This window comes from Lepidochelys kempii, chromosome 23 (genome assembly GCF_965140265.1).
Source record: "Lepidochelys kempii isolate rLepKem1 chromosome 23, rLepKem1.hap2, whole genome shotgun sequence".
In the NCBI taxonomy this organism is placed as follows: domain Eukaryota; kingdom Metazoa; phylum Chordata; order Testudines; family Cheloniidae; genus Lepidochelys; species Lepidochelys kempii.
This window is the reverse complement of record NC_133278.1, coordinates 4,016,130-4,043,301: the sequence shown is the minus strand read 5'-3', so window position 1 is coordinate 4,043,301 and position 27,172 is coordinate 4,016,130. Positions and strand designations below refer to the sequence as shown.

Here is a 27,172-nt window from a genome sequence, read left to right as displayed (position 1 = left end):
AAGGCCGGTATCTATGCAGTAGCTGGCCCCACGGGCCCCGCTCTCTGTCAGCACTATGCGGGCAGCGTCTTTCAGCCAGGGCACCAACGGGAAGCGGTGGGGCTGAAATTTCACTGCTGAAATTAAAAGCACACAAGGACGGTTTCAAATCGTGACTTCTTTTTACCATTAGTGGATGTAACACAGACAGAGTCCCCTCCCGGCAAAACAAAGCAATACACCGTGCTCCCCCCCAAAAAACGGCCCGTGATGGGGGCAGAATTTGCCCCGCCCGACAGCCTGGAAAGCATTTCACAGTTTAAAATTAAAGTAAGCGGGTGAGAGACCCTCCTGGCGCAGCCAGAGCTGGCAGGAATCGGGGAGACGGGAAAAGGAAGATTTCCCGGAGAGACATGAGATCGGGGAGGGATCTGCCTCCGGGCAGGTGAAATCAACGTAAACACAAAGCGGAGGACAGGGCACTGCTGTGGAAAATGTCAAGCGCGTGGGACTGGATGCAGGTCGGTGTGGAACGGGCAGGGGCGGTGGAGTGGGACTGGCAGCCCTTAAAGCAGGTCAAGCTGGGGTCCGGGGTCGGGGGGCGCAGGCTGGCATGTGGGAGGCAGAGGCTTACTGAATTTCAGTAGGGGGGTTATAGGACGAGGAGATGGTGGAGCTATAGGGAGAGAACATGCCAGGCTAATGGGGGGGAGGGGGGAGAGAAGAGAGAGAGTGTGTGTTTATAGGGAGAGGATGCCCAAGGCCATCAGTGTCAATTTCTGACGGCTCACAGAGGAGTCACCCCATCCCGACAGACTGGGGAGGGACGTGGCTCCACCACTCCCCGCATTTGCTGGAGGAAGTCGCAGCCCCCCTCGGAGAAGGGGCAGCGCCTGCAGGGGAGGGATTGGGGAATCGCACCTGCAAGAGGGAGCTGGGGGAGGGTTGCTCAGCGGTGCCCAGAAGTCCGGCAGGCACCCACTCACGTGGATCCACGGGCCACCCTCAGTCCCGCGGGGGCCCTCTAGCGGCCCAGGGACGGGGCAGGTTTGGTCGGGCTCCAGGGCTGAGTTTAGTGGCCCCTGGCACCCGCTGTTGCCATGTTAATGTCCTGTTGGCTCAGGAGTGAGGAGAGGGAGATGCGGGGGGGGTAAGATCAGACACAGCCAATCACAGCCCCCCTCCTGCCGGCAGAGGGCAAAGCAGCAGGCGAATGATTTTCCAGCTCGCTGGCTTGTCAGCACAACAGACAGCCGCCAAACAGCTGCTTAGCCGGGCGAGAGAGGCAGGCGACCGGGTGACTTGCAGGGCTGGGTGGGGGCTCCGGGTCCCTGGTTGTTACTGGTGGTGGTTACTTTCTCCTCCTCCTCCCAGTCCGAGCCAGGTCCAGTTTGGAGCCGGGCTCAGCCTGAAGCAAGCACCAGGCACCTGTTCGCCCTGGCAACGGGCACCGACCCGTGACCCATGTCAGTTCCAGAACTGGGGGCCCCGGCACAGATCAGGTGTCTCTCCTCTCGGGGCGTCAGCGGATCTTGGATGGGTCTCTCGGTGCGACCGCTGTGCCGGCTGGGAGCCACGTCGGAGAAGAGGGCACCGGCTCCGGGGCGGGCAAGCCCTGGCACTCCATCCGCCTCGGCGAGTGCCCAGCTGGGGGAAAAAACCCTGAGCGGCCCCCGCTGGAGTCAAAGAGGCTCAGGGAGGATGCGCTATGCCAGGCAGGTCCAGAGTTGCCGCCGAGCGGGATCCCAGCATCCACCGCAGCGTGGTGGTGTCCCCTCCCCAGCGCCCGGTGGCGGATGCACACGGCACGTGGGTTCTCTCCGGGCTGGAAAGAGGAAGCGTCCCGGTCTTGGCAGCAGAATGCGAGGGGTCCGGCGGTCCCAACTGATGCCAGCTCTGCCCGTGCAGGACCAGCGCGGCAGGGAGTGTCCCAGGACGCAACGGGGTACGGGGCGAGCCTTGCCTGCAGCCCCAGAAGAGCCAGTCTATCTCCCTACCCCATCACTGCCAGCCACCCCTCACTGCCATCTGCACCCAGCATGCCTCCCACCTTCCTTTACACACCCAGCCCCCACACAAAGCTCCCGGCCTGCCTTCCCATATAAAAGCAGCCCATCCCACTTACATCGACCCCCCTCGCCTCCTCCAGACACCCCCTAGCAGATCCGGGGCGGTGTCTAAAGGCCGGGTGTAAGATGGGCACCCCTGCAAGAACCCCATGACAGGCGCACCCAATACGCGTCCGCCTGTCACTCCCCACTCCGCCCAAGCCCACACCGCCACTCCCCCCGACCCATTAGAAAACCACTTGCACGTGTCCAGGCAATGCCGCTCCCCAGCGGGACAGAGGCCCGGAGCAGCCTAAAACCCTTTCCTTCCTAATCCAGTCCGAGAAAGAAGCCGATCCCGGTCGAGGTGCATCCTGGTCTTCCTCCGCAGGTGGGGGTGCTCTCCGGGGGCTGCTAGCAGGGGAGAGCTCCCCAGTCCGTCAAAGCCCGAGTATTAGAAACTTAAAGGTAATAAAATAATCTTTTAACCATATACAAATATATATATTAAAAGAAAAACCACCAACAACTCTCCTTCCCCAACGGGCCACGGAGGGAAGCCGGGCGCATCCTGCAGCGCAGCTGGGCGGATTCCTCCCTCACTCCATCTTGGACATTTCAAACTTCGTGGTCACTATTTCCTGGAGCCGGAGAGAAAAAAGGGCCCTTGTGAGGTCCCACGGGGAGGAGAAGAGTCACCCCCATGCCTAGGACGACTCCTTGCTGCTTCCAAGCTAAACGCTGACACCGAAAAGAGATCACTGTGTGTCGGCCACCTCTGGGGTGGGGCGCGGCAGCTGATGAAGGGGGACCGAGCTACCCAACAGCAGAGAGCGAAGGAAAACCCTGCGCCCGACTAAAGCGGGAAGGGGAGACAGAGGCAGAACGGAGTCACCCGGAGAACGCGGAGCTGGGTAAACTCCTGGCTCTTGTGAAGGGGTGGATGGGACCTTGGGTGACCATGAGTGGTCAGTGCCTCCGTTTCCTAGCAGGTCGGAGAGACAAGAGAACGGCGCCCCCTAGTGCTGCACTGCAAGGGGAGAGCGCCCCCTACCCTGCTCTCTGCAGCACAGCGCCCCCTAGCGCTACACTGGCTCCGAGGGGAAGAGACCCACTGCCTTGCCCTCTGTATACATAGGTGCTCTTTGGAGCGGGCAAGCTAAGAGCCCAGGATGGAGCCGCGATGCCACCTGCGGGTTCAGGGAGGAGAATCTCTGGGGCTCTAAATAGGAAAAGCAGGGTTACCTCATCGGAGTCCAGCAAAGGGGGTAGCACCCTGCAAGAGGGAAGAGAGGCAGGAAATTAAGGTGCTGAGAGCCGCAGGCCCTCTGAGGGACAGACGGATCTGCCCACAGCTGTTTAATAAAGCTCACACTCAAGGCATATGGGGTCCCAAGCGAGGGGGGGATCTTACCCCTTGGGGACGGGGAGAATCTGGACATTGTCGGAGAGGAATTCAGCCAGGATGCTGAAGCCATATATCCCAAATCCCACAGCATGGACCAGGGGATATTCCCGGAGAGGGTTTGGGGGTCATTTCTCATCCAGGTATTTGCACCTCCTGGTCCATGCCTCCCGGTACCGTACTGGGTCATTACGGACTCCAAGCAGAGAGCGCCCCCTACTGAGCCACCCATCCTGCTCCACAGTGCCCCCTGGTGCCAGGCTAGGGCAATGGGGTCATTACTGACTCCCAGGGGAGAGCGCCCCCTACAGAGCCACCCGCCTCACCCCCTGCAGCACAGCGCCCCCTTGTGCCACACTGGGGTCAGTACAGCCTCAGAGGTGAGCAGCCCCTGCTAATACCATTTCTCCAGCACTGGGCATTCCCCTCGGTGGTCTCCCACTCAGGGTCCAGCTCAAAACCCGGTTAGCATGACAGCTAACAGGCCAGGAGCCCAGCGCGGCACGCAAAGGCCCTGCATACGAACAGACCGTCCTCCTCACAGCATCACCCCACGGGGAAGCTCGAGGGACGCACGATAAGATCTTAGATTGCCCCGGCCAACGGAGGGAAGGGCCCGGCGAGCTCAGGGATCGCGCTCAAACCTACACGTCAGCCATAGACGACGGGATGTTTTCCTCCACCCATTTCAAATCTTCATCCTGCAAAGAAAGGTCAGGGGGGAACGACAGCTAGTCAGTGCTGGAGTCCAGGGGAGCAGCCCCCAGACTGGGCGCATCAGCCCGAAGTTTGCACCACCACACAGAATCCACTGAATGGGAGGGGACTGCGCCCCCTAGAGCCACTGGGTGGTGAGGGGCACCACAGCGCCCCCTAGCACTACCATGCAGGTGAACACTGAGTGTAAGGGGACAGCAGCTCCTCAACCCCGCTCCCTGGGACACAGCGCTCCCTAGTGCCACACGGGCGGACTGGGGTTAGCACCGAGACAGAGGGGAGAGCTCACCCCTTGCCACGGAGTCACCAAGGACAATGCCTGCAGTCTCTTGGGTCTCCCGCCCACGTATTAAGCGGGTCCGACCCTGCTTAGCTTTGCAGCTCCAAGAGGAGCACAGCCCAAGCTGCAAACCTTGCCTGGCTGCGCACTGGTGGAAGCGGTTCACCCTGACTCACCCCGCTGCAGCCACGCGCTCCTTCGGCTGGGCTGACAGGGGCCGAAAGGGCTCCGATGTAGGGCCAGGGCGGCACCCGATTCAGAGCCTGACCCTGGAGAGGTGGAGGCCCCTTTGGGGAGCCACGAGCCAGATCAGCAGCCCCTGCCCCCGACCCCATTCCTTACCACTCTGCTGCCTTTGAGGATCCCATTGGCTTCAGTTTTTGCACCCCGCATCTTCATCCCTTCTGCAAAACAGATAGTCCCCCCCCCGCCCCAAACCAGAGGGTCAATGGAGGAGCAACTAGGAGCAGGCCCTCACCCACCTCCTGCTGCAGCTGCCCAGAGTTCTCGCATTTCATGCACGATCTAGTGGGCCAGAGTCATTTCGGGGCCACAGCTGCTGCTCTGTTTGATCCCTCCCCTACCTGGCTGGCAGGGTACACAGGAGCCACTAGGAACAGAGGTTTTGGTTGGAAGCCACCACTGCCCATCGAACGGGGCCGAGCCAACCCCACCCCTGCACCGCACTCTTGTGTCTTTGATCGCAGGGATCTTGACACGCCACTTACCCTCACAACACCCCCCCCCAAGTGTTATCTCTACCTCTCACAGCAGGGGACATGACACAGCAGATCAGCAGCAGAGCCAGCCTCCCTTGTTCCAACCACTAGACCTCACTCTCCAACCAGCTCCAGGAAGAGAACCCGGGAGTCCTGACTCCCAGGCCTGTCACCACTCCTCTGACCCTTATACAGCACTGCCTACCTCATACTTACATACTTGGATTACTGTCCGACATCTTTATCTTTGTGTACAGGGCAAAAATAACCTTGCCCCCTATATATTCCCCTATGCACATACACACACAGTGCAGAAGCTATGCAGGTAGCCGTGCCAGAAGTCCAACCCTGCGGCTGGATCATTTCATGGTTCTGATCATTTAGAGCCCTGCTAAGTTAAGGGGAAATCAAGCTCATGCTTCAGGGAGCAGGGGTCAGGAAGGGCTTCGCTCACCCTTTCCTGCACACCCCACGTGAAGCAGGGCTCAATGGCCCAGGTGGGTTACAGGGTGGATCTGATTATTGGCTACCGCTGCAGAGCATGGTGGGTGCAATAACTGATTGGGGGATGCACTTGGTCAGTTGCTAGCGCTGGGATTATGTTTAGACCCCTAACTTGCTCTGACTTTCCCAGCCCTAGAAAATTTAAAGGGACAGGTACACCAGAGAACAGCCACCTGCCTAGCATCACTCAGGTACGGAACAGATCGGGGGGTGGGAGAAGGGGGTGTATGAGTACAAGCTAGCCACATGCCAGGGCACCGAGACAGCAGGGCGAAAGGTAAGGAGCAAAGGGAGTCACTTGAGCTCAGACCAGTTTCTTCCTACCCCGGCCCAAGCAACAGACACGGGAGTCCAGGGTCTGGGGGAGCATCCTGTTAGATCAGACTTACCGAAGGCCTCGTTCACCATACGTTCCTCTTCCTCGTCCTCTTCCTCACTCCCTTCATCCACCAGCGGCACAAACGCATATCTGCTGAGACAGCACAATGGTTCACAAATGCATAGATCCCATAGCCAGGAGGACAACTGTGATCATCCTCCTGGATAACTAGCCACGGCAGAATTTGATTCTTCTTTTCAATAATTTCAAAGAGTATCGATGTATGTTTAAGCATCCCCCCCCCCCCGCATTATTAGCTACAGTAGAACCTCAGACTTATGAACACCAGAGTTACAGACTGACCGGTCAACCGCGCACCCCATTTGGAACCGAGGTGCACGATCTGTCGGCAGAGACAGACAGAATATACAGCCCAGGGCTGTGTGAAACAAACTACTGCGAAAATAAAGGGGAAGCTGCATTTTCTTTTGGCACAGTAAAGTTTCAAAGCTGTGTTAAAGGCAATGTTGCGTTGTAAACTTCTGAAAGAGCCACCAGAGTGTTTGGTTCACAGCTACAAACATTTCAGAGTTACGAACCACCTCCGTTCCCGTGGTGGCTGCAACTCTGAGGTTCCACTGTATTTTCATTTTCACAGGTGTGCAAAATTCTGGGTTTTAAGCTTTTTTTTTTTTAATTTAAATTTTCACTGTTGTGGGAAATTATGGGGGAGTGGGGACAGCCAATTATTTAACGACAGATGCTAAGATTCACAAAGTGACATTTTTTGTAACCGTTAAAACAGAAACGGTCAGTATCACACGTCAGAACATATGAGATAAATAGCTTGAAATCAAAGGCTAAGAAGTTCTGAAGCAGCATTCGTTTTACTTTGCCCTGCTGTATATTTCAGTTCTCACAGATGGAAACATTTCTCTCGCTGGTTTGCCTATTTGTGGTGAAATCAATGTTTACTGACATTTACCAATCAAAATCGAATCCTTACTGGACCGTGTGTAATGCAGGCCTCAGGACTTCCCCAAAATAACTCCTAAAAGATCTGCCCAAGTTCAAACAGAAGGCCATGCCAATTGCAGGGATATTTTTAAGGGGGCATCACCTGGGGGTTTAATACCCCATGGGGCAGGGCGGGGGAAGCAGCCAGTGCCTGGGTGGAGATGTGGCTCCATCTTAGCCACCAGATCTGGGTTGGATGCAGGAACGGCTGGGCGGGTTATGCAGGAGGTTAGACCCGATGCTCACAATGGTCCTACAGCATAGTATGTGATGTATCTCCCCACTCCCCCATCGCAGTTCCCCATCTTGAAACACCCTTCCCCCAACAACTGACCCCTCCCATCCCAGCGGCCCTTCCCTGGCAACAAGCACCCCCCAAAGAGCTCCTTCCCTGCTGCCAGATACCATCCTTTCTAATGGAGGCTCATCCCTGGAAAATGAGCCAAGCGCAGCTCTCAGCCAAGCCCCAGTCTAGATGCTTTCACTGCCTGCTCTGCCCGGGTGATCTGCACTGGCGTTACAGATGACACCTAGGTTGGATCCTTCCATGCACCCCAGTCTCGAGCGCCAAGCGCGTGGCAGAGTATAGCCCGGAGGGGGCGGGGGGTCCAGGCACCTTTGGTTGTTGGCCGAGGGCCTCCACAGGAACATGATCACCAGCAGGATGATGGAGAAGAGGAACCTCCAGAAGGCGTCGTCAATCCACAGCTCCCGCCAGTCCTGGGAAGGGCAAGGGCAAGCGGGAAAGGGAGTGAACCAGGGGAGGCAGGACCATCATGGAAGCCCCATCATCCCCAGGTCGTCCTACAGCACCCCTGACATTTGGCCGCACAGCCTCCCATCGGAGGCAGGAGAGGTATGGAGCAACGGGGAAACTGAGGCACGGGGCGGAAGTGCCTTGCCCAAGGGCACCCAGTGAATCAGTGGCAGAGCAGAGAATAGAACCCAGGAGTCCTGACTCAGCATCCCAACAGTAGCTCCTGCAGACTCCGGCTGGTAGCACCCCAGGGGGTCGCAGCCAGCCAGGTGGGTGGGTTAGACGCTGCAGCATGGATCTGCAGCCCCATGCAGCCTCCACAGCCAACCTAGGCCCAGTTCCTCCCCAGGGGACCTGACCTCCCCCAGGCTACGCTCTTGTTCACTGGGTTACTGTGCCGGCCCGACTGCCCGGGGCACTCCTGGATCAGAGCCTGCCGGCAGCGCCTGGCTACTCACCGACTGGCACTTGGCAAGCCGGAAGGTCTTGGTGGTCCAGATGATGAAAATGACGGATGCTGGGGAGGAGACAGGCTGTTACCAGGGCGACGGCTGCCAGGCGGGTCCCCCCCAACCCCTCATTCAGCTTTACCATCACAACTGGGGCTGGGGGCATTCAGAGCCGCCTTGGGTACACTCCCCACGGAATAGGGGGTGGGCCAGAGCCCTCCAGGTGCATCCCCCGCAGTCCCCACCAGCACAGGGGGCAGAAGGCCCTCCCTGGGGCACCCCCAATTCCCCGTGGGCACTGGGGATCAGCCAGAGCCCCCCCAATGGGCACTGGCATCAGCTACCTGAACCCTTGGATTCAGCGGGTCATGGCCCCCACCCTCTGGGGAGGGCACAAGAGCCAATCATCCCTGTCCGGTCACAGACTGATCCGGGGGCACGGCCGCCCAAGAGCCGGGGAAGGGATCCCAGTGGCCTCAGAGACCTGCCCTGCAGGATCCTGCTCGCTGGAAGAGGGGGCCCAGCTCTCAGTGCACTCCCCCTCCCCCCCGCGTCCCCAACTCACCGATCACGGCAAAGATGAGGGTGTTGGTGAAGTGGCGGTACAGGGATAGCTTCACCATGTTGCGCCGTAGCTTCAAGAGCTTCATGGTCTGCACCAGGCTGATGAGGATGTGCGGCCCGTTAAGGGAAAAAAAACGGGGTACGCCAAGAGGATTGGTGGGGAGGGCTTCACCTCCTCAAAGACGCTACAGCCCTCCCCCACCCATTCCATGATGTCTGACTTGGGCTCCTCCCCCAGGTATGCCCCATAAAGCAATGGGGACTACTGCAAAGCATTCTGGGACACCTCAGATGGGGGTTGGGGGGGGTCAGGTGGGTGGAGACATCAGAATTACCTGTCTCAAGTACTTGATAGCACACAATGCACACACCCCCCCCCCCGACTCCCCAAGGGCCAGGAAATGGTTAATAAGCATCCTCTGCCACCTCCAGCCCCTTCCACCCCAAGAGGCCTGGGGGGGAGGGGGAGAGGGTCATGATCTCCATGTTAGAGACAGGGAAACTGAGGCACAGACAGGCTGCCCTCAATACTACACAGCAAACTCGACGAATACAACTCAGAAGTTGTGATCACTTCCCCCCAGCCGCACAGCTGGGGATAGAACCCAGGAGTCCTGCCTTGAAGCCCCCGCCTGCTCCAATCACTATATCAAAGTCCCTCCCAGAGACGGGAGTCCTGACCCCACGTCCCCTTGCTCTAACCACTGGACCCCCTTCCCCTCCCAAAATGGAGAATGGAACCCAGGAGTCCTGACACCCATCCTCACCCCGCCGCTCTAACCACTACATCCCCCTCCCTGAATGGGGAATGGAACCCAGGAGTCCTGACGCCCAGCCCCCACTGCCCAATCAGCCCATAACCTCACACTGGACAGAGCAGTCAGACCCGGACCCAGGCAGCGCTGGGGACCCGGAAAAAGGAGGATCTTAGCAGGTTAGAGAGCGCGAGGGGAGGGGAGGGGAGGCCGCGCGGACGAGCTCGGACAGACCCACGGTGGCACAGGATATCCACCAGCAGAGGGCAGAGTCAAGCATAGCCAAAGGGATGGCAGCCAGCAGCACCAAGTCATCCTGAGCCTGGAGAGGGGGAGAAGAGAAGCAGAGAAAGGTGAGCTGCGGGGGGGGGGGGGGGGGGAGAGGAGGAGGAGGAGACACGGCTAAGGGGGGTGGTGCGGGAGGACAGCACAGACAGCGACAGTCCAACCCGTGTGCATAGAGCGGGGGGTGGCTTTTTTGCGAGGGGGGGAGCTGGCCGTGGTTAGTTCGGGAGCAAGGAGGGATGCCCCCCCCAAACCACCCCCATATAGAACAGCTGGTTAGAGAAGAGGAGGCCCCCACCTACAAGGAGGACCAAAACACTAGCCCCACCTAGCCCCGACTCGCCCCTCCCTCCCACAGGGAACCTCAGGGCAAACCTCCCCACAGCTAGGCCCCGCCCCAAGGGAAATCCTGCCACAGCTAGCCCCGCCCACTGGCAGCAATCCCCAACTGGCCCCGCCCTCCCTCTCACAGGGAGCCCCAGGGCGACCCCCACAGGCTGTCCCTGGCAAGCCCAGCCCCACTCTGCGCACCCGGTGGCTGGGACCATTAGCCCAGGCTGAGGTCACTCCTGTCCCCACCTGATGAGTGTCAGGCCTGCCCCCCGGCTGCCCCTCCTCCCCCAGCGAGCCTGCGGTGGGGTGGGGGCCAGGGCAGGAGGATGGCGGCCCCGGGGGCGTAGGGTAAAGGATATCCACCAGACGATGCAGGAATCGACAAAGGCCAGCACAATGTCGCACACCAGGGTGGCCGTGCTACCCTGGTCCTGGGTGTGGGGAGGGAAGAGCCAGATGCTGAGGGATCAGGGAGCAGGGCCAGCCAACCCACCCGCACCGGCCCAGGCCATCCCCCAGCTCAACCCCCCTCCCCTCCCGCCCACACCAGGAGCCCCGCTCACAGTTCCCGCCCTCTGCCCAGTTTAGCCCCACCCCCACCATCCACCCCTCCCTGCAGGTTATGATGGTCACCCCCCAGCTGCCGTCCCACCAGCCAGCCCCTCCCTGCTCGACACCCACAGGGCCAGGGGCAAACCCCTCTGGGAGCTGGACCCCAAGGAAGTTCCTCTCCTGCGCATAAGGCTGCCAGGAGAGAGAGCCCTGCTCAGCAGAGACAGCTGTCCCCGAAGATGCCCCCTGCCCCTCCGCTGCACCCCCCCCCCTCCTGGCGCCCCCAGAAACAGCTGCCACCACAGCTGTTCAGAGGCACAGTCTCCCACCTGCCGCGGGGCAGCCGGTGGCTCCAATCAGGCTGTCACTGGGGCCGTGACTCCAGGCTGCCCATGGCTGGTGGTGCCCCCCTCCTCCCCCAAGGTCCCCACTTACCGATTTCACTCGCAGGATGCCCTCAATGATGGAGAAAAGCAGGTACATCAGCCCCACGCCCACCACCCGGTTCAGCAGGGCGCCCAGCCGTGGCCTGCAGAGAAGCACAGAGAGCAGGACCAGGGTCACCCACGGGGCGGGCGGGCCAGGGAAGAAAGGAGGGGGCTCGTCCACGAGCTGAGCCGCCCTCCTCCAGCTTCCCCCACCCCCTTCAGCTTCATGCAACCCCCCAACGCCTGGCATGGTCACCCCGTCCTCCCCACACATGGTCTGACCCATCTCCGACCAGGCCCCCGCCCCCCAATCGGAGTCTGCGCCGACCGCAGCCAAGGCATGGAGCCGCTCCCCACGACCCATATGTGAACGCGCTACCCTTCCTGCAGGGAGGGGAAGGTGAGCTCTCAGGCTTCAGGGCGTAACCGGTCATTGGCGGGGGCAGGAAGGAATTTAACTCCTTGTTCCTATAAGCAGCATTACCCAGGGATCATCCACCAGGGTTCATGGGCTAATCTGCCAGGCATCACTCTCAAGTCTCTTCCATTGGTATTGTCCCCTCCACTTCCCGATCTCCCCCACTCTCTCCGGGGCCCCAGCCCCAGGTACTCACTTGACAATGCCGTATCCCAGGCTGGCGATGATGACCAGCACTCGGGCCAGCATGCGCTTCACGGCGCATAGCACTTCGGCGAAGATCACGGCCCCTTGGACTGGAACGGGAGAGAAAAGCAACGTCACCCCAGGGCGGGAACAGGAAGGGTGGGGCGCAGCACTCCAGGCACAAACCATCACCCCCACCTCTCCCTGCCGTGCACAGATGCCCCCTGGCGAGCCCCGCCAGGCACAGCCACCTCCCAACCCCTCCTGCCTGCCTGCCTGCCAACTTAGCTGCTGAGAACTGGGAAGAAAGGGAATTGCCCCCCAAAAAAGGATCAGAAACCAGAGCCGGGTGCCATTTCGGACCCGTTACATCGGTCCCATGCCACCATGTAGTGGGAGCCGGACTGACGACGCAGAGACGGAAACAGACCTGGGGCAATCTGGGCTCGTTCCTGGCGAGAAACTGGGGTAGGGCTGGGGTCTGGCCTGGATCCAGCCCACAGGCGGTTCGCACGTGGCTGGCACGACCCTCAAGGAAGCTTCCAAATGGGAACCGAGCACAACTGATCCCGGGGCGTCTGGTGACCGCGTCGGAGGGGAAAAGCGACCCTGGCTCGCTTGCTGGAGGAGCAGTGCTAAGGCCAGATGACGCAAGGAAATGCAGAGGGGAGAAGAGAGGAGACAAGGAGGAGGCTGGTGAAGGGGGAGCAGATTTTCCCAGCATTTGATGCCCAGCGGGACAAAGTGTTCTCCTGTCGCTCTCTACACAACCCAGGGGGAGAGCTGCTGGGCCTGAGGGCAGCCAAAAAGGTCTGGGGTCGGCGCTGACAGGGGAGAGCGCCCCCTACTGAACCCCCCCCTAAAACCAGGTGGTGCATTGTAACCACGGACTGCGAGGGGAAAGCGCCCCCTCCTGAGATCCCCACCTGGCCCTGGCGCCTCCTCGTGCCTCGCTGGGGTCAGTGCCAAGCGGGGAGGGCGCCCCCTACTGAGTCACCCCCCGCCAGGGCTTCCACCCAGGTCCCAGCGAGGGCGAGCCCTGCTGGGTGGGAGCTGCGCCGGGGGCCCGCGCACTTACCAGACACCCCCTGGCCCTGGATGCTCTGGAACTCGGCGTAGAAGACGGCCTTCTCCAGCATGCCCAGCAGGATGACACCCCCGATCCAGAACTGGATGCGCAGGATGTCCCGCCAGTAGCAGGCCAGCAGCCCCAGCCACAGCACCCCGTAGAACACGTAAACGATGCACATGGCCATGTAGAACTGCGGGGGGCGGGAGAGCGGCGCAGCTGACAGGCCTGATCGCAGAGCCCCGGCCATGGGATTGGAGGGGGCTCCTGGCTGTCCAGCAACTCCCCCCCACCCCAATCACCAACGCTGCCCTGCGGCCTTGAGATCAGCCCTGATCTGAGGGGCTGGTGCCCCCCTAGCGCTGCACTGGGGCCTGCGATGGCTGTGAGGGGAGAGCGCCCCCTATTGAAGCGGCCACTTGCAGCACAGTGCCCCCTAGCACCATGCCGGGGAAGGGATGATTGCAAAAGGAAAGCGCCCCCTACCGGGCCTCCCAGCCCCTGCAGGTTGGCATCCCCTAGTGCCATAATGGGGCATGGGGGTTGGATGGGAGAGCGCCCCCTACGGAGCCCCACATTTTGCGGCACAAAACCCTCTCCAGTGCCATGATGCAGCACTGATGGGAGAGCGCCCCCTTCTGAGCACCCCACCCCGCTCTGCAGAGCTTCCTAGCACCATGCTGGACTCAGAACTGGCCCAAAGAGGCTACCCCCTATGTCCCTTCCTACAGCAGTGGGATATGCCCCAGCAGTCTCCCATCCAAGTACCAACCTGACCAAACCCTGCTTAGCTTGCAAGACCAGCCAGCATCCCAGCTCATGGTGCTGAAGGAGAATGCGCTCAGTGGAAGGCAGTGGGGTCAGGCAGAGCTGGGCCGTTACCCACAACGCTCAGCAGAGCTGGCAGGGGCTTGGCAGACATGCTCACCGGGAGGCCATGAAACGGCCAGCAGCGAGACGTGGCAGCAGCCCCAGGCCTGGGGTGAAGAGACGGGGGCCTAGCCAAAGCAGCTGCTGGTCTCCACTTAAAACTCCCGGCGTTCATGGGGAGGGGATGTTAGCACGGCCATGGAGACCGCCGGGCTGCGCTCCCCAAACCGTGCCAGCCCCGGGGGTCGGGTCCCTCCCCTGAGCCTTGACCCCAGGGCTGCTTCTGCTCACTCACCACCATGAGCGGCCACTCGGAGGCGGAGACATACTGGTAAAGAGGGTGCTTCATCCGGACGTCAACTGGGGAAGGAGACACACAGCTGGGTGCCGGGAAGCAGCCAGAGGCAAGGAGCCCGCCCGTCACAACAGCTGCTCTCCAACCGCGTTCGCCGCCCCTCTCCCCCCGGGAGCCACCTCCCTCCACCAGCTGCCCCCCCCCCCCATTCTCTGCCTCCTTCCTTCTGCAGGGATCTGTCCCGTTCTCCCCAACCCCGCCCCCCACCCTCCCTGGGACAGCCTCCCACTGAACCCCCCACTCACCCTGGGACAGCTGCCCCTCCCCCACATCACTCCCCTGGGACAGCTGCTACCCCCTCCCCCCGCCCCTCTCAGTGGGACAACCTCCCACCAAACCCCCAAATCCCACCCTGCCCCACACTCCTTCTCCCCCAACTCATGCTGAGACAGCTGGTCCTCCCCCAGCCCCAACTCCATGGGACAACTGCCACCCACCAACTTCACTGGGATGGCTACACCCTCTCCCTCTGGGACAGCTCCCCCCCCCACACCCTCACCCCCCCAGGACATCCACCCCCGCTCCATGCCCCCTTCCCCTGGCCTCTCTACCACCACCCTCACTCCCCCCTCCTACCCACACGCACCCCTACTTGCCCTCGGCAGCTACCTGTCTCCAGCCCAAACCCTGTTCACCTGGGACAGCCGGCCTCCCCCACCCCTTCCCCAAGGAAAGTCACTCCTCCCCTCTTCCAGACAGTCACCGCTCCCTCCCCACATCCCCTTCCCCTATGGCAGCTCCCCCACCCTAGCCTGTTCCCCAGGACAGCTCCCTCTTTCTCTCAGCTCCCTCAGGGAGAGAGTCACCCCTTCCCTCACACAGCTGTCCTGTTCAAGGGGCACCAAGACACCTGCTTCCCCAGTGATTCAAACCCGGGATGTGGGAGCGGAGAGGGGAGGCTGCAGCTACCTAGCTCAGGCTGTGCTTACTTGTGAGCTCCCAGTTTGAGGCAGCTTTTGGGTCCCTGTTCTGCCCCTCAATCTTCAGGATGAACATGTAGGGCCCGTCCTCCCAGGTCTCGGCTAAGGCATACAGCTGCAAAGAGACAAGCCCGAGTGACCCACAGGAGGCACTCTGCCCCCACAGGAGCAAACCTTCCACCCTCACCTGACCCCCAAACTGCAGAGCAGCAAACACAATCAGGGGTTCTCACTCCCTGGGATGGGCCACTCGTTAACCCACCCAGCAACAGCAAGAGTGGGGAAGAGGACCTAGGGTGTGGGCTGAGCAGCGTGGAGGGAGGAGCCCTATTGCAGCCTGGGGAGAAAATCCAAGCTGCAGACTACTCTCTCTTGATTTCTATGCTGGAGAAAAAAACCTGGGGCATGTGGTGGGTGGACAAACCTGGGATTATACATACAACTTTGGCTCAGCCAATGACATACTCGAGCGGTGCTGATTCTACCCAGTAGGGGGCAGCAGAGTGTACTGAGGAAGCCAAGCTAGGGCAGTATTTGCCAAGCTGCACCAGGATCGGAGGGCTACCTGAGCCTGGCTCCATCCAGTCCTACAGACACAAGCAGCTCCTTGAAAGCAACCCTAACCATGACGACAAGCACTCCAACTGGCTCCCATGGGATCTGCCAGCTGTCGCGGTCACCAACCTCCGACTTGTCCTGCCTCTCTGCTTTTGATTTCTTGGTTCCGTCAGTCTTTCCCGGGCCCAGTTTCTCCCCCTTGGTCTCGCTCGGCTTCCCTGCCGCCTCTGGATTTTTGCCAGGCGCACCGGCCAATTCAACAGTAGACGACTTCTGCTTCCCTGCGGCATCCTTGGCGTCATCCTTGGACTGCGTACCCACGGTCCTGCGCCGCTGGACCCTGGTCGGCTGCTGCAGAACGCAGAAATTGAGGGGCAAGAGTGTATGTTGGGGGGTGGTGGGGGGGGGGTTAGAAGATTCCATGGGGGGGAAAAATGGTGGTGTAGGGTGGCGGGGGGTATATGCTCTTTTCAGGGCATCTTTCTGATGGATAAAGGCCACCAAAAGTGCTTTTATTCTACTGCAGAAATTTCTTCTACATTAGAAATCCAGGTCTTCTCTAACTCAATTTTTTTCTCTTGGGAGACTAAGGACAACTGGAGATCGGTAGGGTTAGGACACTTGACTGAGAAAGCAAGCAGGTTTATTCAGACTGTTTCAAGTGTTGTTTCACATTTAAACTCAAACAGATCGAACAACTGGGAGAGCGACTCTTTGTTAAATACACCATTAATTGCCAGGAGAGCTCCCAGTCCAGATCTCCGGGACTTCCAAGGAGACATCTAGGGTAATTAAGACATAACTGCTATTTTTAGGGTACACATATACACTATTATTATTTAAATTGAAGACCCACTCCAAGCCCTTTTATCCCTCATAAAGAAGCAAGAAAAGGCATAAAGTGTGCTGACCTGGAAACAGATGGTCCGTCCCGTGAAAAATAAACACAGCAGGAAATAATTCATCCCAAATCGGGGCAAAATGCCCAATTTTCTAATTTTTTTGCCAAACAAAATTCTGGAAATAAAACGTTTTGAGTCAATCAAAATGTTTTGCTTCAATAAACTCAAAACATTTCGATGAAAACCCTTTTATACATAAAATAAAGGACATTTATAAACCGAAAAGTTTTGAGCTTTCGTTTTGAAACAGAACGTTTTAGAAAAATGTCAAAATCCCAAGTCTTTCTTCCTGAGGGGAAACATCGTAGAAACCTGTAAGATTTTGCCAAAAATTCCAATTTAATCAAAATGGCATTTTCCAACAGAAAACTCTTTCGATGGAAATTTTCCGACTGGTTCTAGGTACAAATCCCAGCTGGCTGGACTGGACACCATGAGGAGAGTAAAATCAGAGCTACCTACATGGTTTGTTTCAAAGCAGCTTCTTGCAACTAAAAAATACGGACAGAATGGATGGTGCAGATATTATTCAGTTATAGGTAGCGGGCAAAGGAATTTTTCTCCCTGCATCACGTCCCGCTTACAAGAAGCGAAAATATTATTCCGTTGCAAACAAGAAATACATATCAGCTCACACATTTAGAAAAGCAAGTGAGGAAGAATCGCTGCCCAGTTGAATTTGCAAGGGGGCAAGGTTCGGGAGGCAGAAGGAAACTGCCAACACTAGAATTCAGCTGGGGTGCCACGGCTAGCACACTGACTCTTGGGGAAAATGCCACTGGATCTACAATCAGCACGAGCGATCAAGACCTCTTACCTGAAAGATTGTCCCTCTAGGGACACGGTGCTGTGCTGGGGTCAGCAGGGATTCAGAGGGGAGAGGGCCCTTTACCAAGCCCCGCCCACCAGCAGCACTGCACCCCTTATCGCCAGGGCTGATGGAGGGGAAAGCACCTCTACCCAGTCACCCATCCTTCTTCCTGCAGCACAACGGCCCCTAGTGCTGCTCTGGAGTCACCACCCAATAAGGAATCAAACCCTGGTTCCCGAAGCGCGCTGGGTTCCCCATCCAAGCCTCAACCAGGGCCGATCCTGTTTAGCTTGCAAGACCTGCCAGGATTCCAGCAGCGTAGCTGCAGGACAGAACCAATTACAGAACCAATGACTACTCAAACCCAGAGCCACAGGACCTCATCAAGCCCCTAGATTAGAGCAAAGTGTCAAGCCATGAAAGGGTAGGTGATCAGAGCTCTTACCCCCGGGCCAGGGAAGGAGGGGCTGTCCCCTACATACCCCGCATCAGAGGGCCAGGCAACGCCAAGCAGAAAGCCCAGAGAGTGCCTGTGGTCCCCCCCGCAACCAGGAGTACCTCTCTCTCAGCCAGCTGGCCTCGATGACCGGCCTGAAGCCAGGGCTGTGGGGGAGAAGCGGGGCAGCCCAACAGTTGGGGTGACCCACCTGCAAGTCCTGGAGGCGATCCAGCCGGGTGGGAAGCTCGAAACTCTCCACATTCAGCTAAGGGAGGAGGGAGAAGAGAGTCACCAAGAGCAGCGGGCACAAAGCAGGATGGCGCCCCAGGGAACCCCACAAACATGGACCCCAGCCCCCCTCCAATGGCCAAAGAGCCCCCAGTTATCGCAATCCCCTCCTGTTTCAAGCAGCTGAATTAGAAAGCCCGCCCTCCGCCCCCCACCCTTGCATCGGCTCCCCACCAGGACACCCCCAAAGACTCCAAGACCCCCCTGCCTGCCCCCCACCCCGTCATCAGACCCACCCCCCTTCCTAAGAGCTCTGTTTGAATACATCGATCTGAGCTCCATTCTCTTCCTGGGCTTCCCAGCCCTCGGCCCCAGAGGGAACTCACCTCGAGGGGGACCGTGTGACTGCAGTTGAAGGGTTTATACGAGCGTAGGATGTACTGGCCAGAGCTCTTCGGTTCCAGCTCGGTCTTGTAATTTGTCAGGTAAGTCTCTGCTCTCTTCTCCTGCAGGGGTGGGAAGAGACTAGGTCTGAGGCTCAAAGATCTCCCCACCCAGGGGACACCGATCACATGGTTGATCCCAATAGCCCATCACCTGCTCCATACGCTCTAGCCAACAACCTAGATGGGGGGGGGGGGGGACTCCTCCCTGATTCCTCCCCACCCCAGGGACAGCCATGACATTGTGAATCAATGAGAGTCCAGGAGGGAGGGGCCATATTCCCAGCAGATGAGGAGGAGGAGGAGGAAAGAGATCACCCCCACCATTAGTTCCCCCCAAGGCTTAGTCTACACGTGGACACTAGGGAAAATTACTGTGAATTAACCCAGATTAGTTAAACCAGATTTATATAAGAACAGCCATATTGGGTCGGATCAAGGGTTCATCTAGCCCAGTATCCCGTCTTCCGACAGTGGCCAATGCCAGGTGCCCCAGACGGAATGAACAGACCAGGTGATCACCAAATGATCCATCCCCTGTCACCTATTCCCAGCTTCTGGCAAACAGAGGCTAGGGACACCATCCCTGCCCATCCTGGCTAATAGCCATAGATGGACCTATCCTCCATGAACTTATCTAGTTCTTTTTTAAACCCTGTTATAGTCTTGGCCTTCACAACATCCTCTGGCAAGGAGTTCCACAGGTTGACTGTGCGTTGTGTGAAGAAATACTTCCTTTTGTTTGTTTTAAACCTGCTGCTTATTTATTTCATTTGGTGACCCCTAATTCTTGTGTTATGATGAGGAGTAAATAACACTTCCTTATTTACTTTCTCCACACCAGTCATGATTTTATAGACCTCAATCATACCCTCGTTAGTCTCTTTTAGTTTGTACCGGGGCATCTTCGATCCAATGGCCCCCAAGCGATTTACACACAGTTAATGATGCCTCACAATCCCAGCTCCCACCGTCCTCTTGCAAGGTCAGCACCATCCTCGTTTCACAGAGGGAGAAACTGAGGTACGGACAGGGGAAAAGAACTTGCCCGGGCTTATAGGGAGTCAGTGGTACAGCTGGAAATAGAAGCCAGCAATCCTGACCCCACCCCACGCCCCCAGTCTCATGCACTAACACACTGGACTCCCAGAGCCAGGAACAGAACCCAGGAGTCCTGGCTCCCAGCCCCCTGCTCTAACCACTGGACCGTGCTCCCTTTGGGAGAGTGGGTGTCCAAAGCCTCTATGCTCAGAGCTCTCACTCCAACCAGCCTGCTTTGAATGCCTCCTCCATCCAGTTGTCCCCACTTCCTCTGCCTTTTCCAGGCCTCTTCTTCTTCCCCCACTGCCCAGGCCTTCCCCGCAATCAGAGCCCAGGCCGCAAGGACACGGAGGTGCTTACGTCTATGTAGACTTCGTTGTGACAATGGGAGCTCCGCAGGTACCAGGTCACGTTCAGGGTCACCCCCGGGGAGCACTCCTTTGCCAGCACTGCAAAGCAGAGGCACCATCAGCGCCCAGCCAACAGGCCCCCGAGACCCCAGCAGCGGAGCTGGAGTCACGACCGACAAGGGGCAATGCAGGCTGTTTGCATCCTCAGCAGGAAAAGCTGGGATGACATCAGCACTGGCAGGAGAAGTATGGAGACAGAACACGGACCCCTTCCCCCACCGCCAGGGCATGTGATGGTCTGATGGGGGTGGGAGAGGGAGACTAGACAGGAGTAGATAGACGAGGCAGTATCATTACCACCATTTTATGGATCGGGAAACTGAGGCAGGGACGGGACTTGACCTCTTCACTCAGCAGCTGAGCCAGGAACAGAAGCCAGCTCTCCCACGTCTCAGTCCAGAGCTCTAGCCACATGGCGTCTCTTTCGGAGAGAGAGTGATTTGCTTGGGTCCCATCAGCAGAGGCTGAATCTTTTGGATTCCGTAGGCCCAGGGACCTTGCTCAGTTTGAACGGCCAACCCAGGACTGGTCAGTTTTCCTTTGGGTTTCTCTCGGTTTCTCTCGCTTCCTCTCCAACATATAGGCACTAAGCAAAACCAAGCTGCATTCGGCTGCCCAAGAACATAAACCTTCAACATGATGCTGTCACAGTCCCACGTCAGCGAAGCCCCTGAGCACATGCCTAACTTGAAAGCACGTAAGCAGGCACTGCTGATATCTGATGCCTAAAGCCCCAGCTACTGGATTCACGTGATCAGGTGAGAATCAAGACAAGCCGGAAAATGGGACACCCCCTCCCCCTGAGAGTCTAATACTAGAAATCAAAACGCGAGTTGTGTTTTCACTCATTATTTTTTGAAATCTCGTGATCTGCCAGCCAATTGTATAATGCTGGGGGACCCAACTTGCACTTCTGAACCCCTGAGCTCAGCAACGCAGCACGGGGGTCTCACGAGCTTCAGCAGAACGGATTCCATGCTCAAAGCTTAGGTACCCTGCTAACTCAGGGCCGATGTTTCGTATTCTTTTGCAATCAAAATTGCTTTAAAAAAAAAAAAAAAAAGGGACACATTCTGTGATGCTTTGGAACATTTTCCCTGGGTCCTCGGAACAAGATGATAGATATATTTTGTGCACGGCACTAAGAAACATGTAACTGTCAATGTGTGACCTTCACTAGACACTGGGCTTGTTTTAAATGTAATCTCTCTCTCTCCCCCGGGAGGACTGCGTGTCGAGCTCAGTAGCTGCTTACATGACTAATAAAAAAGTTGTGTTTTGATATGATCCAAAGGGCTTTTTAAAATAACACGGTATTTTTAGATGCCCCAGCTCAGTGGGTTACAGAGAACATAAGAATGGCCCTACTGGGTCAGACCAAAGGTGCATCTAACCCAGTATGCTGTCTTCCGACAGTGGCCCGTGCCCCATAGGGAATGAACAGAACAGGTCATCATCAAGTGATCCATCCCGTCACCCATTCCCAGCTTCTGGCAAACAGAGGCTAAGGACACCGTCCCTGCCCATCCTGGCTAACAGCCATTGATGGACCTATCCTCCATGAATTTATCTAGTTCTTTTTTGAACCCTGTTATGGTCTTGGCCTTCACAACATCCTCTGGCAAGGAGTTCCACAGGTTGACTGTGCATTGTGTGAAGAAATACTTCCTCTTGTTTGTTTTAAACCTGCTGCCTATCAATGTCATTTGGTGACCCCTAGCTCCTCTGTTATGAGAGGCAGTAAACAACACTTCCTTATCTTCTTTCTCTACACCAGTCATGATTTTATAGACCTCAATCATATCTCCCCTTAGCCGTCTCTTTTCCAAGCTGAAAAGTCCCAGTTTTATTAATCTCTCCTCATACAGAAGCCATTCCATCCCCCTAATAATTTTTGTTGCCCTTTTCTGAAGCTTTTCCAATTCCAATAGATCTTTTTTGAGATGGGGCGACCACATCTGCACGCAGTATTCAAGCTGTGGGCGTACCATGGATTTATATAGTGGAAACATGATATTTTCTGTCCTATTATCCATCCCCTTCTTAATTATTCCCAGCATTCTGTTTGCTTTTTTGTCTGCTGCTGCATATTGAGTGGATGTTTTCAGAGAACTATCCACAATGACTCCAAGATCTCTTTCTTGAGTGGTAACAGCTAATTTAGAGCCCATCATTTTATACGTATAGTTGGGACTACGCTTTCCAGTGTGCATTACTTTGCATTTATCAACATTAAATTTCATCTGCCATTTTGTTGCCCAGTCACCCAGTTTTGAGAGATCCTTTTGTAGCTCTTCGCACTCCGCCTGGGTCTTAACTATCTTGAGTAATTTTGTATCATCTGCAAATTTTGCCACCTCACTGTTCACCCCTTTTTCCAGATCATTTATGAATATGTTGAATAGGACAGGTCCCAGTACAGACCCCTGGGGGACACCACTATTTACCTCTCTCCATTCTGAAAACTCACCATTTATACCTACCCTTTGTTTCCTATCTTTTAACCAGTTACCAGTCCATGAGAGCACCTTCCCTCTTATCCCATGGCAGCTTACTTTGCTTCAGAGCCTTTGGTGAGGACCCTGTCAAAGGCTTTCTGAAAATCTAAGTACTCTATATCCACTGGATCCCCTTGGTCCACATGCTTGTTGACCCGCTCAAAGAATTCTAGTAGATTGGTGAGGCATGATTTCCCTTTACTAAAACCACGTTGACTCTTCCTCAACAAACTATGTTCATCTATATGTCTGACAATATTGTTCTTTATTATAGTTTTAACCTGTTTGCCCGATATTGAAGTCAGGCTTACAGGACTGTAACTGCCGGGATCACCTCTGGAGCCCTTTTTAAAAATTGGTGTCACGTTAGCTATCTTCCAGTCATCTGGTACAGAAGCAGATTTAAATGATCGGTTACAGACGACAGTTAGTAGTTCTGCAATTTCACACTTGAGTGCCTTCAGAACTCTTGGGTGAATGTCATCTGGTCCTGATGACTTACTGGTGTTTAATTTATCAATTTGTTCCAAAACCTCCTCTAATGACACCTCAGTCTGGGACAGCTCCTCAGATCTGTCAGCTAAAAAGAACGGATCAGGTTTGGGAATCTCTCTCACATCCTCAGCCGGGAAGACAATCCTTTCCATTTATTGGATAGCTCTATTTCTCTAGATTTACTACTTCCCTCTCAGGAGAGCTGTGATCAAAGCTTTCAAATCTGGGTGCCTAAAACTAGGCTCCTTAAACTCCATATTTAGGCTCCTAATTAAGGACCGATCATGCAAAGACTGAGGCATGTACTTATCACAGTTTGTTGGAAGATCTTCTTTGAAACAGTTTCCCGTTGGAAAATACAAATGTTTTTCAAGGAACTAGATCAACCGAGACAAAGCTTTGCGCAAAACATTGGGAAAATGTTTTGAAAACGGCCAAACATCCCCCAAACGCTGTTTGGACTCTGACAAGCCCATCCCCATATAATTTAAGGAGCCCAGCTTTAGATATCCGGGTCTCCCTGTTTTGACCCAAACATATTGCACGGTTTAGCTGGAGGATTTTGTTGGGCTTGTCTTGAATATGCCCAATACCCGCTCCCCAGCCTTTCAACACATCTGAAGCTACTCACCCTGAAGAGAGATCGAGGAACCATTGAACATCGTCTTGGAGAACACAAACAGGTTCTTGGTGCTGTTCTGAAAAGGCAAGGGGGGTGGGAGAAGATCTGTTTCAGTCACAAGGTAAGAAAACACACAGGGAAGGGTTTTTTGATCCCCTAAACAAACCGATGCCAGGAAATGTGTACTAGTGAATCGTCATAAATGAGCAACTTGAGGCAAACAGCTTTGCATATAGCCTGGAGTGCAGAAAATTTTGCATGGCTGCTTCTGGGGAAGGGCAGAAGGGTTAAGAAACAGCAGAGGTTTATCCCCCTGGCTTGTCCTCAGAAGAGCCAACGAGAAAGGGCTGTATTAGGGGGCAGCATGATCCAGGGGTTAGAGCACTGATTGGGTACTAAGGAGACCTGTGTCCCATTCCCAGCTCTTCCACTTCTGTTTCCCTTCCCACCCTGTCATGTCTATTTGGATAAACTCTCTTGCTACGGGGGTGGGGGTGGGGTGGGGGTGGTAGAAAGTCCCTTGGGAGATGGCACACGGGGACTAGGGGTGATTAGTGAATGCAATGAGCTCAGCCAACAAAACATGTTATTGGCCGGGGATCAAGTGACCCAAGCAGGCCAAATTCCTGGCTCACTCCCACAGGAGGCCCCTCCAGGGCAGGGCTGGTGGAAGGGTCTCTGGTAGGAAGTTGATCACCTGGGCTGACAACTCAGCACATGAACATGGTTCCGACAGGGGGAAGTAGGCTGGGAAAAACCAGTCAAATCTGAGCACGCCCGGCCACTCTCAGTGGAGGATCTCAAAGGACTTTATGAACTAAAATTGAGTCTCAACAGCCTCCAGCAGCAGGTGCGCCCAAATCCACAGACCGGGAAGCAAGGTGATGTGTTACGCCCAGACACAGCGGAGGAGCCACAATGAGAACTGAGGAGTCCTGACTCCCAGTTCCTCTGCTTGAACAACAATGACCTCACTCCGGCCCAGAACTAGGCAGAGGACCCAGGAGTCCTGACTCCCATTGCTCAACGCCCCCATCCTACTTTGTGAATAGAACCCAGGTGTCCCAACGGCTAGATCCCAGCCCCATCCCACTGGAGGCCTAGAATCCATATGCTCCAACTCCCAGCCCCACTAGGCTAAGTAGGCTCTACTCCCACCTAAGGATAGATCCCCAGGAGTCCGGACTGCCCGCCCCCAAACCACACTCCCATCCAGGGCTGAGAATAGGATACAGGCACCCAGCCCTAAACACTGCACGCACTTTGTCTCAGCTAGGTCCTTATTTCTGACGTTCCGATGACGCTGTTATGGGTAGAGAGACGTCCCCACTATGCTAAGATCATCCCATTGTCCCTGGTACCTAGAGACTGTACCAGACATTGAGGATTTTCAGCTGTGCACTGATCCAATCAAGAGATCTTATTAATAAACTGACTGATCATAGGGCAACGAGCAAGTACTGTCTTCGTGCCCAGATGACTGTTAAGTTTTCGAGGTAAATATTGACCGAGGTACATTCTATTCGGTCAATATTCAGTTCTTCAATTATTCAGAACATCACTGATGTTGGCTCGTCAACACAAATCCATTGCCCTCTTTGTAAGGTATGTTCAGTAGCTCTCCAGAGGAAATAACCGGTGAATTTGCCATTACAGCCAGATCGCACCAGTGGGACAGAAGCAAGGAATATTTTGAATGGGGGATATTAATACACTTTTATTTCCTACCCTTTTCCATCCAAGGAATTCAAAGCCACTTACAGGTGTCAGAAAATTAAACCTCACAATCAACAGTGGAAGGAAAGTCTTTTCCCATTCCCTTTCCCCCATTTTACAGATAGGGAAACGGAGGCAGAGAGTGACTCATCAATGGCAGGGCCAGGCATACAACCCAGATTTCCCAGCTCCCTGGCCTTAATAGTGACACAAAGGAAAAAAACCCTGAGATTCTTTATGTTATATAAAGAAGGAAAGATTATTTCCTGTGTGTATTTTATACTAGGAATCCAGATGGTCGTGGGATTGAGGCACTGGACTGGGATCCAGGGGCTCTGTGTTCAACTCCCAATTCTGAAGTGGGTTTACTTTACAGAAGTCATTCTCTGGGCATCAGATCCCAAATGGCAATTTAGGGACCAAAATCCACCCTGTCTCCCTCTCTTTTCTATTTAAATTGGATGTTTTTCAGGACAGAAACTCTTTCACAGTCTGCACTAGGCCTGGCACAATGGGGCCTGGATCTTGGCAGAAGATTCCAGCCACTCCCACCCATCGTACAGTTATTTGTTAAATAACAATCAGGTCTTGTCTGACGCGGGAGACTTCACAGCGACTGGACTACCAGTGGCATTACGACATCGCAAGGCACTGAACGCTGCAGCAAGTCAAAGAGGGAGTGGATTTGTAAAGCAGACTGCTTAAAACTTTAGGGCATTTGAACACCCCTTGAAAACTAACGCACATGCCGGAGAAAGAACATCTCTGTTAAACGATTCGCATGCACTCCGTTAAAAGGCCAGATCTCACAGTACACCCGCCCCGATCCCAGGAGCGAGCCCATGCTAAGGACATTTCCCACCCCTGCCAACGCTGGAAGCCCAAGCACAACCAAGGCTCGCACACCAAGCTGCAGCAGGCACAGGGCTCCTGTCTACACTAGGGCTCCCAAAGTTGCAACAATGGGATATTTTGATCCCCCTTTCCCCAGCGGAGGCTGCAGGTGAAGCGAGGAAGCCCACAGCCCTTCCTGATGTTCCTCAGGAACAGGAGAGACCTAAAGGCTCATTTAAGGGCTCATTGGTTATGAAGAACAAGGCCAACAAGAAACAGGTGGGACAGCCCAGGTCCTGCACAGGAGGCCAGCCCTGCCCCTAGTCTGGAAGAACACAGCGGTCCAGAGCAGGGCACCCCCGCCCCCCACTCTATAGGGGCCGGGTCTCACCTCTATAGGGGCCCGGCTCGCCCCCTCCCACTCTATAGGGGCCCCAAACAGGGCACCTCCTCCTTCATTGACCCTGACAGACCAATCTCTATGTCTCCCACTCTATAGGGGCCGGGTCTCACCTCTATAGGGGCCCGGCTCGCCCCCTCCCACTCTATAGGGGCCCGGCTCGCCCCCTCCCACTCTATAGGGGCCCCAAACAGGGCACCTCCTCCTTCATTGACCCTGACAGACCAATCTCTAGGTCTCCCACTCTATAGGGGCCGGGTCTCACCTCTATAGGGGCCCGGCTCGCCCCCTCCCACTCTATAGGGGCCCGGCTCGCCCCCTCCCACTCTATAGGGGCCCCAAACAGGGCACCTCCTCCTTCATTGACCCTGACAGACCAATCTCTATGTCTCCCACTCTATAGGGGCCAGGCGCCCCCGCCCCCTCCCCCACTCTATAGGGGGCCAGAGCAGGGCGCCCCCTCCTTCGTGCTCCCCTGTACATAGGGATCGGTCTCCCCCCTCCCTAGGGGGCCAGAAGACTCTGACCCCCGACCTGGGGGGGGGGGCGCTACTGCGCCGAGGCGGAGCCGCTAGTGGGGGGGAGGGGGAGCGAGCCCCCCCGCAGGGGGCGGAGCCTCTGTCGCGACAGGCCCCGCCCCTGTCGCGCCGCCGCCGACTCACGCTGCGGGCGCTCACGGTCCAGCGCCCCGGCTCGGACCCCGCCCCGCCGGCCGCCGCGGGCCCGAGCGCCAGGAGCAGCAGGAGCGAGAGAGGCCGCGTCCCCCCACCGCCCCGCCGCGCGGCCGCCGCCATCCTCTTCCGGGCCCGGCACCACGTGACGCGCGGGCAGGGGCCGGGGGGAAAG

At 56.3% G+C, this 27,172-nt stretch overlaps 1 protein-coding gene across 2 annotated transcripts; it reads right to left on the bottom strand.

Annotated features, from left to right (window-relative positions):
- Positions 1-142: 142 nt before the first annotated feature.
- On the bottom strand, positions 143-27,172 carry LOC140902161 (transmembrane protein 87A-like). Of its 2 annotated transcripts, none has more exons than XM_073321920.1 (20): positions 26,989-27,172; positions 23,386-23,452; positions 19,712-19,800; positions 18,254-18,373; positions 17,848-17,904; positions 15,614-15,838; positions 14,939-15,044; positions 13,950-14,014; positions 12,794-12,977; positions 11,726-11,825; positions 11,119-11,212; positions 10,491-10,562; positions 8,760-8,868; positions 8,204-8,262; positions 7,605-7,708; positions 6,042-6,121; positions 4,772-4,833; positions 4,081-4,133; positions 3,273-3,303; positions 143-2,668 (listed from the first exon to the last, which is right to left on the bottom strand). In XM_073321920.1, exons 1-20 carry the CDS (start codon positions 27,118-27,120, stop codon positions 2,627-2,629), a joined length of 1,851 nt encoding a protein of 616 aa, XP_073178021.1. In that variant the 5' UTR covers positions 27,121-27,172; the 3' UTR covers positions 143-2,626. The 2 variants fall into 2 exon arrangements, with proteins under 2 accessions (XP_073178021.1, XP_073178022.1); XM_073321921.1 differs by lacking the exon at positions 10,491-10,562 and adding an exon at positions 9,767-9,835.

What these genes read in the sequence shown, in the direction of transcription:
- LOC140902161 (XM_073321920.1), bottom strand. Translation starts at nt 27,120, where the DNA reads ATGGCGGCGGCCGCGCGGCGGGGCGGTGGGGGGACGCGGCCTCTCTCG. An exon ending in GTCACACGGTCCCCCTCGAG is followed by an intron (nt 17,905 to 18,253) that starts GTGAGTTCCCTC and finishes CTCCTCCCTTAG; the next exon opens with CTGAATGTGGAGAGTTTCGA. An exon ending in CCTCATCTTTGCCGTGATCG is followed by an intron (nt 8,263 to 8,759) that starts GTGAGTTGGGGA and finishes TCTCCTCCCCAG; the next exon opens with CATCCGTCATTTTCATCATC.